Source organism: Salvelinus sp. IW2-2015, linkage group LG1 (genome assembly GCF_002910315.2).
Source record: "Salvelinus sp. IW2-2015 linkage group LG1, ASM291031v2, whole genome shotgun sequence".
Lineage (NCBI taxonomy): Eukaryota > Metazoa > Chordata > Actinopteri > Salmoniformes > Salmonidae > Salvelinus > Salvelinus sp. IW2-2015.
The window spans coordinates 50,190,452-50,202,483 of record NC_036838.1 but is presented as its reverse complement, the minus strand read 5'-3'; the positions used below and the strand labels follow the sequence as shown (position 1 = coordinate 50,202,483).

The window sequence follows — 12,032 nt, the reverse complement described above, 5'->3', positions numbered from 1 at the left end:
GGCATGCATACTCACTAGACATGTCACCAATTGAGCATGTTAGGGATGCTCTTTATCAACGTATACGACAGAGTTCCTGCCAATATCCAGCAACTTTGCACCGCCATTGAAGAGGAGTGGGACAACATTCCACAGGCCACAATAAACAGCCTAATCAATTATATGTGAAGGAGATGTGTCACGCTGCATGAGGCAAATAGTGGTCACACCAGATACTGACTGGTTTTCTTATCCACACCCCTAACTTTTTCTTAAGCATCTGTGACAAACAGTCATGTGAAATCCATATTTTAATATTTCTTATTTAACCTTTTTTTAACTAGGCATGTCAGTGAAGAACAAATTCTTATTTACAATGACGGCCTACACCGGCCAAACCCAGACGACGCTGGGCCAATTGTGTGTTGCCCTATGGGACTCCCCATCACATCCAGTTGTGATGCAGCCTGGATTCGAACCAGCGTGTCTGTAGTGACGCCTCTAGCACAGAGATGCAGTGCCATAGACCGCTGCACCACTCAGGAGCTAAGGGCCTAATTTATTTATTTCAATTGACTAATTTCCTTATGTGAACTGTAACTCAGTAAAATCGTTGAAATTGTTACACGTTACGTTTATATTTTTGTTCAGTGTAGAAAACACAGGCAAATTATGTTTTGACTGCACTGGGCCTTTAAAATGGCCACATTGTCTCTATGCCCATGGTAAAATGTGTAGAATTGCAGGAAATTAACTTTAAAATACATTATTTTCTCTCCATCATCAAGAGGACAAGAGGAGGACCACAAACATATTTTGCGCAAGGTGGTTTTGGATCACCCCCAACCAAATCTCGCTAAGGGCCCTCAAAAGGCTAGAGCTGGTCCTAGAAGTAGAGGATGAAAAACAGAAGTGTTTTGGCCATTAAGGACCGGAAATTAACAGCCCTGCAGTAAATGAAACACCCGACTTCATCTGAAATAAGACTGTTGTCCATCTTGCCATCTCCTGGAGCCGTGAGACACGTTACTTTCTCACACACTGGTAAGCTACTCACAGTCTGGTTTCAGAAAGTATTTGTTCAATTAGCTGTATACGCAGAGAGGTTGCTATAAGCCTTTTGCAAACGTCATCATAATGATAGGGTGGGTCTGGGTCATGCCAAATGGAACTTGCGCGAGGGATTGCAGGAGTGCATGATGTGTGTATGATGATCCCGGAGAATTCGGTCCACAAGGAGCCTGACCATCCGCTGACAGTTTCCACAGGTACAGTACGCTGCATTTCTTTTCATTCACACAACGAATTGGTTTGATGCAGAAAACTATTGATTGACATTTGATGCTTGCTTGCCTTCATATTCTACCTGTTATCTCGAGGATGAGCAGATGGTTTGTGATCCTAGAGACAGACAGTGCATTAACAGTTTCATTAACTAGTAGATATGTTTGCAATATGCCTTTGAACTCTTGACTGTTTCAATGCATGAATGTTTATCCAAAACTGTAAATTGAAGTTTTTGACCGATGATCAATCAATTCTGTGTTATTAATACAGCCTATATTTGATTTATGCAGCAATGGATCTGATGGCAGACCAGAAAACCAGAACAGAGGAAGAARGTGGAAAAGAAATGGAAAGGAAAGGTGGAAATAAATGCTCTTTGGTAAGAGATGGTAAGTTTTCTAAAAGGAATTAACTTTACCTTACTGAAACAAATATCTAAAAGCAATGTTCTCAATGTCAAATATCTGACATTGTTTATTATTTACATATATAACTATTATGGTAGGCTTGATACAATACAGCCAAGTGAACACACGACTCAACCTAGTCTCAGAGCATWTTGTATGATTCTGTATGTAAATCTGAAACACTCATTTAGCATGATATGTTACGTTTCATGTGGTATGTTTGAATTTGTGGATATCCATCACCCATTTCATACTATATGTTACAAATTTGCAAAACGTTCAATATGTTATGAATTTGTTAAACATACTACAGTAAATGTTACGAATTTGCAAAATGTGTGATATGTTATGAATTCTAGCTAGGTGGCTAACATTAGCTAAGCTAGGGGTTAAGGTTAGCGTTAAGTTTAGGAGTTAAGTTAAAGGGTTAAGGTTAGGTTTAGTTGAAGGGTTAGCTAAAAGGGTTAAAGCTAGCTAACATGCTAAGTAAACTCAGCAAAAAAAGAAACGTCCTCTCACTGTCACCTGTGTTATTTTCAGCAAACTTAACATGCGTGAATATTTGTATGAACATAACAAGATTCAACAACTGAGACATAAACTGAACAAGTTKKACAGACARGTGARTAACAGAAATGGAATAATGTGTCCCTGAACAAAGGGGGGGTCAAAATRAAAAGTAACAGTCAGTATCTGGTGTGGCCACCAGCTGCATTAAGTACTGCAGTGCATCTCCTCCTCGTGGACTGCACCAGATTTGCCAGTTCTTGCTGTGAGATATTCCCCCACTCTTCCACCAAGGCACCTGCAAGTTCCCGGACATTTCTGGGGGGAATGGTCCTAGCCCTCACCCTTCGATCCAACATGTCCCAGACGTGCTCAATGSGATTGAGATCTGGGCACATTTCTCTGTCATTGCACTATGTTCAGCTGTGCGCCTGGTGATTGAACGGGCTACCAGGTGCAGATTTTTAAAATGTTTTTTAATGCCTTCAGGGGGATGCAATGAGTCCATTACCGGGTAGGGAGCACCCCCCCCCCCACCCAGGCCAAGTCAATAGGGGGCGCCCCTGATCATTTTGGAAGGTTTTTAGAAAATGTCTTCCCTGTAATGCACAGTGTTGAGATTGCCTGCAATGACAACAAGCTCAGTCCGATGATGCTGTGACACACCGCCCCAGACCATGACGGACCCTCCACCTCCAAATCGATCCAGAGTACAGGCCTCGGTGTAACGCTCATTCCTTCGACAATAAACGTGAATCCGACCATCATCCCTGATGAGACAAAACCGTGACTCATCAGTGAAGAGCACTTTTTGCCAGTCCTGTCTGGTCCAGCGACGGTGGGTTTGTGCCCATGTTGCCGGTGATGTCTGGTGAGGACCTGCCTTACAACAGGTCTACAAGCCCTTAGTCCAGCCTCTCTCAGCCTATTGCAGACAGTCTGAGCACTGATGGAGGGATTGTGCATTCCTGGTGTAACTCGGGCAGTTGTTGTTGCCATCCTGTACCTGTCCCGCAGGTGTGATGTTTCGATGTACCAATCCTGTGCAGGTGTTGTTACACGTGGTCTGCCACTGCGAGGACGATCAGCTGTCCGTCCTGTCTCCCTGTAGCTCTGTCTTAGGCGTCTCACAGTATGGACATTGCAATTTATTGCCCTGGCCACATCTGCAGTCCTCATGCCTCCTTGCAGCATGCCCAAGGCACGTTCACGCAGATGAGCAGGGACACTGGACATCTTTCTTTTGGTGTTTTCAGAGTCAGTAGAAAGGCCTCTTTAGTGTCCTAAGTTTTCATAACTGTGACCTTAATTGCCTACCGTCTGTAAGATGTTAGTGTCTTAACGACCATTCCACAGGTGCATGTTCATTAATTGTTTATGGTTCATTGAACAAGCATGGGAAACTGTGTTAAACCCTTTACAATGAAGATCTGTGACGTTATTTGGATTTTTACGAATTATCTTTGAAAGACAGGGTCCTGAAAAAGGGACGTTTCTTTTTTTGCTGAGTTTAGTTGGAAAGTAGCTAAAAAGCAGTAAGTAGTTGAAGTTGCTAATTAGCTAAAATGCTAAAGTTGTCCATGATGAGACTCAAACTCGCAACTTTGATGAGATTCGAACAACCCACCCACCTCGACCCCCAAAAAATATAATAATTTAATGTTTGTCTTATGTAATCATCTGTCTTATCTAACCGAACCAAATGTAAGATATCATACTCATTAGAAATTCCCGGATTTACCTTTTTTATGTTCCGTATASTCTACGAGACCAGGCTGCACTACTACATACACTATATACACAAATTTATATGGACACCCCTTCAAATTAGTGGATTTGGCTATTTTAGCCAAACCTGTTGCTGACAGGTGTATACAATCGAGCACACAGTCATGCATCTCCATAGACAAACATTGGCAGTTGAATGGCCTTACTGAAGAGCTCAGTGACTTTGAACGTGGCACCATCATAGGATGCCACCTTTCTAACAAGTCCGTTTGTAAAATTTCTGCCCTGCTAGAGCCGCGAAGTGGTAGGCCACACAAGTTCACAGAATGGGACCGCAGCATGTTGAAGCGCGTAGTGCGTGAAAATCATTTGTCCTCGGTTGCAACACTCACTACCGAGTTCCAAACTGCCTCTGGAAGCAGCGTCAATACAATATATGTTTGTCGGGAGCTTAATGAAATGGGTTTCCATGGCCGAGCAGCCACACACAAGCCTAAGATCACCATACGCAATGCCAAGCATCGGCTGGAGTGGTGTAAAGCTCGACGCCATTGGACTATGGAGCATGGAAATGAGTTCTCTGGAGTGATGAATCACACTTCACTATCTGGCAGTCCAAAGGACTAATCTGGGTTTGGCGGATGCCAGGAAAATGCTACCTTCCCCAATGCATAGTGCCAACTGTAAAGTTTGTTGGAGGAGGAATAATGGTSTGGGGCTGTTTTTCATGGTTCGGGCTAAACCCCTTAGTTCCAGTGAAGGGAAATCTTAACACTCCAGCATACAATAACATTGTATATGGTTCTGTGCTTCCAACTTTGTGGCAACAGTTTGGGGAAGGCAGTGTCCTGTTTCAGCATGACAATGCCTACGAGCATAAAATGAGGTCCATAAAGAAATGGTTTGTCGAGATCGGTGTGGAAGAACTTGACTGACCTGCAAAGAGCCCTGACCTCAAACCTATCGAACATCTTTGGGATGAATTGGAATGCTGACTGCGAGCCTAATAGCCCAACATCAGCAGCCGACCTCACTAATGCTCTTGTGGCTGAATGGAAGCAAATCTCCGCAGCAATGTTCCAACATCTAGTGGAAAGCCTTCCCAGAAGAGTGGAGGCTGTTAAGAGGTGTCCACATACTTTGGTCCTGTAGTGCAGCTAGTTACATCCCAACTTTTCATGAAAAAAGCTTTGTGATTCTGAAAGAGGCATTGTAGAAAGTGTAGCATGGAGGCAACAGTTAAAAAATGTATCTCATGCCTGCAGGCCTTATTTCTCTATTAGCTAATGGGCACAGACCAGCTGCAGTAGTTACCTCATTTATTAGCTTACCCAGGGGCATCTCAATGATTTTCAGCTCTGGTACGCGGCAGACTTCATTGATTCTGTAACTCCATGCATATTTCTACTATATCTCCTTTTGACTATTTAGTATAGAAAAAAATATGTGTATTCCTGTTTGGAAAATGTGTCAAACATGTTAATAAATCATAGGACATTAAATGTTAAATAAAAGGGAGACAAAAGTTATGGTAAATAAGTAATTTAGAATAGGTGGTAGAAAAATAAACAGGGTAGAGCAGCCAAAGCAATAATTCATTAATAAGCATTGAAATCGGTCTGTGAAAAGCAGATTGATCAACTATTCTGTTCCCTGTAAAACTGGAGATACAACTGATGAGATCATCAGAATCAAAGTGAAATATACCAAAACTGGGATATACAGTACATCACTGCGGCTTAGCTTTCAGAATAAATAAGTTGTGCACATTGAACAAGTTACAAATACACACTTCCTACCACTTCTCAGTGATTAGCATTGCTGGAAAATATAGACATACAGCAACGTTCTAAGTAATGTTAGCACTAATAGTGTTCAAGGAGGTCATAGTTTGCACACTACAAGGTACAGAAATTATACTGAATTACCTAGACCACCACACATCTCTATCACAAGATAGAGTGGAACCAAACTGTAGAGTGGTACCTGCTAAAGCCCCTAACAGCTGGACGTGCATGTCTGGTTTCATCACTGTGTAGATTTATGCTGTGGAAACTATGCTGCAATAGAGGATAGTTTAAAACCAAGCCTAGATGTTATTCTGTGCTGGGGAATGGACAGTTGTCAAGTTCAAGGGAGGTTATTCAATCTAAACTCTTTATAAGAGTTTTCAATCAATAATTTCCCCCACTGGATAGCTACATTGTTTTTTAGTGTATCCTGCTTCCCTGTTAAGTATTTTGTGAATGACAGTTTATTTTTATGGAAACGGACAGGGGCGCAACTTTCACTGGGGACGGGAGGGACATGTCCCCCCCACATTCTGAAATTGAAAAATAACAAATTATGTCACCCCCACAGAGTTGTGTGTGTGCGTGCGTGTTGGTGGAATTAATACTCATTTGTGTGGATACCCAGAATATATTATTTCCTGTTTGATAGGGGAGGTTCTTAGCGAGGCCCCAGTCAGTGTCCGGAAGCTGAGCGTCATTCCAGAGAACGAGACAGATCCAGGGAAGTCTGACCCAGACCAGGCCTCCCATGATCCTCAGCGGCCCAGGGAAAAGGACAGCTCCACTTCTCTTTTCACTGTGAACAAGTACAGCAGGAAGTCCTCCTCATCAGACTCTCTCTCCACCTCCTCTCATCAGACTGACACAGGAGGTAAGTCACACAAGTTGCATTCACACCAGCCTCATGATTGAACAATTAAAATGTTATAATACACTCCACAGTCCAAGTGACAAAGACAAAGTTCCCCTAACACTGGTCTCTGTTTCATGGCAATTGTCTTCTAGAAACAGGTAGTCAGGACATTAGCAATAGGATATTCAGCAGCTCAAGACAAAGCTGTATACTCAATTCACATCCTGTATGGTCAAGCCACAGACTACTGGTTGATGTTTGTAACCCACTACTTAGTAAGAATTTAAAATGCGACCTATTACTAGCTTCATATTTTACTCTGCTGTAAGCATGTTTAAATGCATTTTTATTATACATTATTAAAATGTGTGAATAATTCAGATACAGAAACGACAGTAGAAGAAAATCCTATAATGTAAAAACTTGTCACTTAATGAAGCAACACAATTGATTGCATATGTACTTGAATTATTTAAAACATAGATCAGGAAAATTGCGATGCACTGATTAGATACATATTTATTAAGCAATTGATTCAAAATGATGTTTCAGTACATAGTTGTAGAGATGTTGGTGTATGGAATAGATTATGAAAGTTAGCCTTTTTTAAAAATGTATTTGGACACTTATCCAAATAGCCTGGCATATGTTGCATATCTAGTTATACTGCACTTGTGTGTTGTAAAGCTGTTTATATTATAGCATTATCCCCTAATTCTAACTGATTAACAGTTATAAAGACCAACTCCCAATGCATTTCTCAGCAACAACCCACATTATTGCTGTCTCTTCATGGTCATCATTTTAGCCCAGTGACCTCATGTTAAATGGCACCCAGGGGGTAGCAAGGGTGCTGGGAAGACCCACAGCACGTTGTTTCAGAGCAGCCACGATGCAACTTTAGAATGTTCCTAGTGAAAGACCCATAGAGGCTGATGGTAATTGATTACGTCTCCAAACAGCTTCCTCAGTTGTCTCCCTGTAAGGGAGTGAGAGGTGATTTGCTAAATTATGCATGTGTAAAGGAAAGCCCAGGGAGAGCGTGGAAGCTTTTAAAATGTTCAAAACAATAAGTGAGGACTGACAGCATGCAGGTCTTTTAGGAGCACAGTCGATCTATGTCCTGAAGACAAATCCCAAGGTATAGGGGCTGGCTGTTGGAAGCATTTATTACAGCACAGACTTTTAAATGGGTCACAGTTATGGATTGTCTAGGCTGCACATTTATTTTAGGAGATAACATTTTCCTGTCACATTTTTGGGAATATAATGTCCTTAAATAGACATCTTAATACATTCATAGTATGTCCTAATTTCAGTTATTAATTCAATAAAAATMAACAACTTATAAAGTTAAAGGGTTCAGCATTATCTATGTATAGTTTAATGTTGTACTAGAATCTGATCGCTCTTAATGTTCTCCAATGTTTTCCCCTCTTCCTCTCAGCTGACTGTGCAGGGATTGTCCTGAGCTGCCTCTTCTGTAGGTTCTACGATCTGTTCCTCATGTTGCCAAACTCCTGTGAGGAAGCCACCTATTGCTGCTGCCCTTCCTACAGACAGTACTCCTCCTCAGTGGAGGCCATAACTAGCAATGACTGCAACTGTAACTTTGACTTTGACTGTGGCCTGTTTGACACCTGTCAAGAGACAGGTGAGTTTCTGGAGCTGGCTATGGAGCTTTCTGAGATATGTTATCGCTAGCTATCCTTAACGTTATGGGCTGAAGAACAAGGAGGCTAAGCTAGGGCGAACCTGCAGTCATGGCACAGCATATGTTCAACAAATAGGCCTAAGAATATGTTGCTAACATGGGGACCTGGACTGATGTTGAACTGGGAATTTACAAGGCTTTAACAGTCAGCCACACCTTGCAGTTAAGAGAGAATGGCTGCTCTTCATCATCTATGAACAAAATAAATAATCCTTTTCATTATGGACTTGCAATCACTGAAGGATGGTAGAGGGGTCAAACCATGACTTTTAGATGGGTCAAACCATGACCTTTACTAGTTACCTTGTATCAGCACGACATTGACCTAGCTTGCTGCATGTGTAGTATTGTATGTGTTAGCAAATCTAAGCCTATGTGCTGAGGTCCTAACTGCAGAGAACAGTGATGTACACAGTGGACAATGCCTGCTCTGAGGGTTGTGGATTCCACCCCTGAAGTGTTGTATACCAACAGACACCTCAGCTTCTGCATGTCAGTTCCTTTTTCTTTTTTTCTGAAATACGTAAAAAATCTTAAAGCCTTTCGTGTTCACAGGTCTATTTCAATGTAGTGTCATTGTTACCACAGAAACAGTTAGAGATGGCATGTCTAGGACATGTCTAGGACACTCGTCCGTGTAGTTCCCATCGAACTCTGTTCGTGAAGATGGTCCTCTCAAGTGGCGGCTGACTGTTTGGATCACTTCAATCTGAAATGGGTCCTTGTCATATAATAGTACATGAACACTGGAGTATTGGTGGGTATGTCACTCTCTCTAGGTAAAGTACACAGCAAGAGCAGCATGAAGTAATGCATCATCTGTTTCTCTGGGAGGTCAAGCAGACAGGGCACGTCTACTCTTCATCACCATGGACACCGAGGGTTATTATGTTTCTCTACTCGCTAAACATTTATTTTCTGTTATCAGATGTGAGGACCAACAGTGTAATCCTGCTGTACAAACAAGAAGAAAGTCACAGCCCAGTTGTCTGAGACACTGAGCTCATGTAATGCTGTTGTATTGTTTGCTGAGAGTTACAAAGTTATACTGGTTTATATGAAAATGCATATGGAGAGTATTTGTGAAAAAACACGAATGCTTTTGATTGTGAACGTTAGGCTAAAATATTGTATGAAAACTGGATCTTGACGTTTTAAGAGGACTTAACCACAGTATGCTAAAATTAAATTGGTGACACTCCTGCCTAGACCGCAGTACAGTAGAACAAATAGTAACACTGTATGCAGACACCTAATGACCATGTTTAGTAAGCATTTTGTGCAGAATGAGAACGCTGCTTGTGACCAATTTGCTTATTAACTGCAGCGGCACAATTACAAAGCTGACTACTCCAGCTAATACTGCACCATAAAATCTATTGAAGGTCCTTTGTGGGTTTTTAAAACATAAAGTGTGTCTGCATAAACAGATGCTTGGCTTAAACTGAAAACATCTGCCCGTCTTAAACTCGCTGGAACTCTTTCAAATTACCTGATAGCTTGGGGAGCAGCATGGGTTTTAGGATCTCTAATGCATTTTAATCACATCCAAATGGCCTGTCCTTTAGAGCCCCGGTTCACAGGATGTCCCAGCTAGATGTCCCAGCTCAGTCCAGGAGGAGAGGAGGAGGTCAAGTGGCTGTCATTGCTTTGTACTGTACCACATGCATGCGGTTAAATGGCTGCTCACAGAATAGTGTTGACCTTATCTTGCACGTCTCACCACTGTTCACAGCTGAACTCAAAACACGTGTGCAAAGAGTCTAATCTTTTAACATCGGCTTTGTTCTTGTGGTTGTATAATGATGTGCTGGGATAATTCTCCATTATTGTGTTTAGTGATGCTAGACTTGCATTAAATAAAGTTTATCTTATTATCTGCTGTGTTAGCTGGCATGTTGACATGCATCTCTGCTCTCTAATCGGATGTGAGTTTTTCTTTGGAGTTTGAGGCCCCAATCGCTTTATTATTGTGATGCAGGCTCTTCCTCCAGAGCACACAGCCCTAATACAACCTCCCCTCAGACCCTCTCACACAGGCCTAATACAACCTCCCATCAGACCATCTCACACAGCCCTAATAAACCTACACTTAGACCCTCTCACACAGCCCTAATACAACCTACTCTGAGACCCTCTCACACAGCCCTAATACAACCTCCCCTCAGACCCTCTCACACAGCCCTAATACAACCTCCCCTCAGACACTCTCACACCACCCTAATACAATCCCCCGCAAACCCTCTCAACACAGCCCTAATACAACCTCCCCTCAGACCTCTCACACAAGCCCTAATACCAACCTCCCCCAGACCCTCTCACACAGCCCTAATACAACCTCCCCTCAGACCCTCTCACACAGCCCTATAACAACCCTCCCTCAGACCCTCTCACACAGCCCTAATACAACCTCCCCTCAAGACCCCTTCTCACACAGCCCTAATACAACCTCCCCTCAGACCCTTCTCACACAGCCCTAATACAAACTCCCCTCAGACCCTCTCACACACCCTAATACAACCTCCCCTCAGACACTCTCACACAGCCCTAATACAATCTCCCCGCAAACCTCTCACACACCCTAATACAACCTCCCCTCAGACACTCTCACACAGCCCTTAATACAACCTCCCCTCAGACTCCTCTCACACAGCCCTAATCAACCTCCCCTCAACCCTCTCACACAGCCCTAAACACAACCTCCCCTCAAGACCCTCTCACACAGCCCTAATACAACCTTCCCTCAGACCCTCTCACACAGCCCTAATACAACCTCCCCTCAGACCCTCTCACACACCCTAATACAACCTCCCCTCAGACCTCTCACACAGCCCTAATACAACCCCCCTCAGACCTCTCACACAGCCTATACAACTCCCTCAGACCCTCTCAACACCAGCCCTAATACAACCTCCCCTCAGACCCTCTCACACAGCCCTAATACAACCTTCCCTCAACCCTCTCACACAGCCCTAATACAACCTCCCCTCAGACCCTCTCACACAGCCCTAATACAACCTCCCCTCAAGACCCTCTCACCACAGCCCTGAATACAACCTCCCCTCAGACCCTCTCACACAGCCCTAATACAACCTCCCCTCAGAGACCCTCTCTCACACAGCCCTAATACAACCTCCCCTCGACACTATTCACACAGCCCTAATACAATCTCCCCTCAGACACTCTCACACAGCCCTAATACAACACCTCCCCTCAGACCCTCTCACGACAGGCCCTAATACAACCTCCCCTCAGACACTCTCACACAGCCCTAAATACACCTCCCCTCAGACCCTCTCACACAGCCCTAATACAACCTATTCTGAGACCCTATACATCACCACAAGCCCTATACAACCTCCCCTCAGACCCTCTCACACGAGCCCTAAATACAACCTCCCCTCAGCCTCCACACCCTACCTCAGACCCTCTCACAGCCCTAATACAACCTCCCCTCAGACCCTCTCACACAGCCCTTAATACAACCCTCCCCTCAGACCCTCTCACACAGCCCTAATACAACCTTCCCTCAGACACTCTCACACAGCCCTAATACAACCTCCCCTCAGACCCTCTCACACAGCCCTATACAACCTTCCCCTCAGACCCTTCTCACACAAGCCCTAATTACAACCTCTCCTCAGACCCTCTCACACAGCCCTAATACAACCTATTCGAGACCCTCTCACCACAAACCCTAATACAACTCCCCTCAGACCCTCTCACACAGCCCTTAATACAACCTCCCCTCAGACCCTCTCACA

The 12,032-nt window shown here is 43.5% G+C and overlaps 1 protein-coding gene across 1 annotated transcript; it reads left to right on the top strand.

The window, feature by feature from the left end:
• The first annotated feature begins 1,168 nt into the window (after positions 1-1,168).
• On the top strand, positions 1,169-10,074 carry mdfic2 (MyoD family inhibitor domain containing 2). The gene is made up of 4 exons (XM_070447337.1): positions 1,169-1,247; positions 1,557-1,655; positions 6,351-6,572; positions 8,002-10,074. Exons 1-4 carry the CDS (start codon positions 1,187-1,189, stop codon positions 8,256-8,258), a joined length of 639 nt encoding a protein of 212 aa, XP_070303438.1. The 5' UTR covers positions 1,169-1,186; the 3' UTR covers positions 8,259-10,074.
• Positions 10,075-12,032: the final 1,958 nt, after the last annotated feature.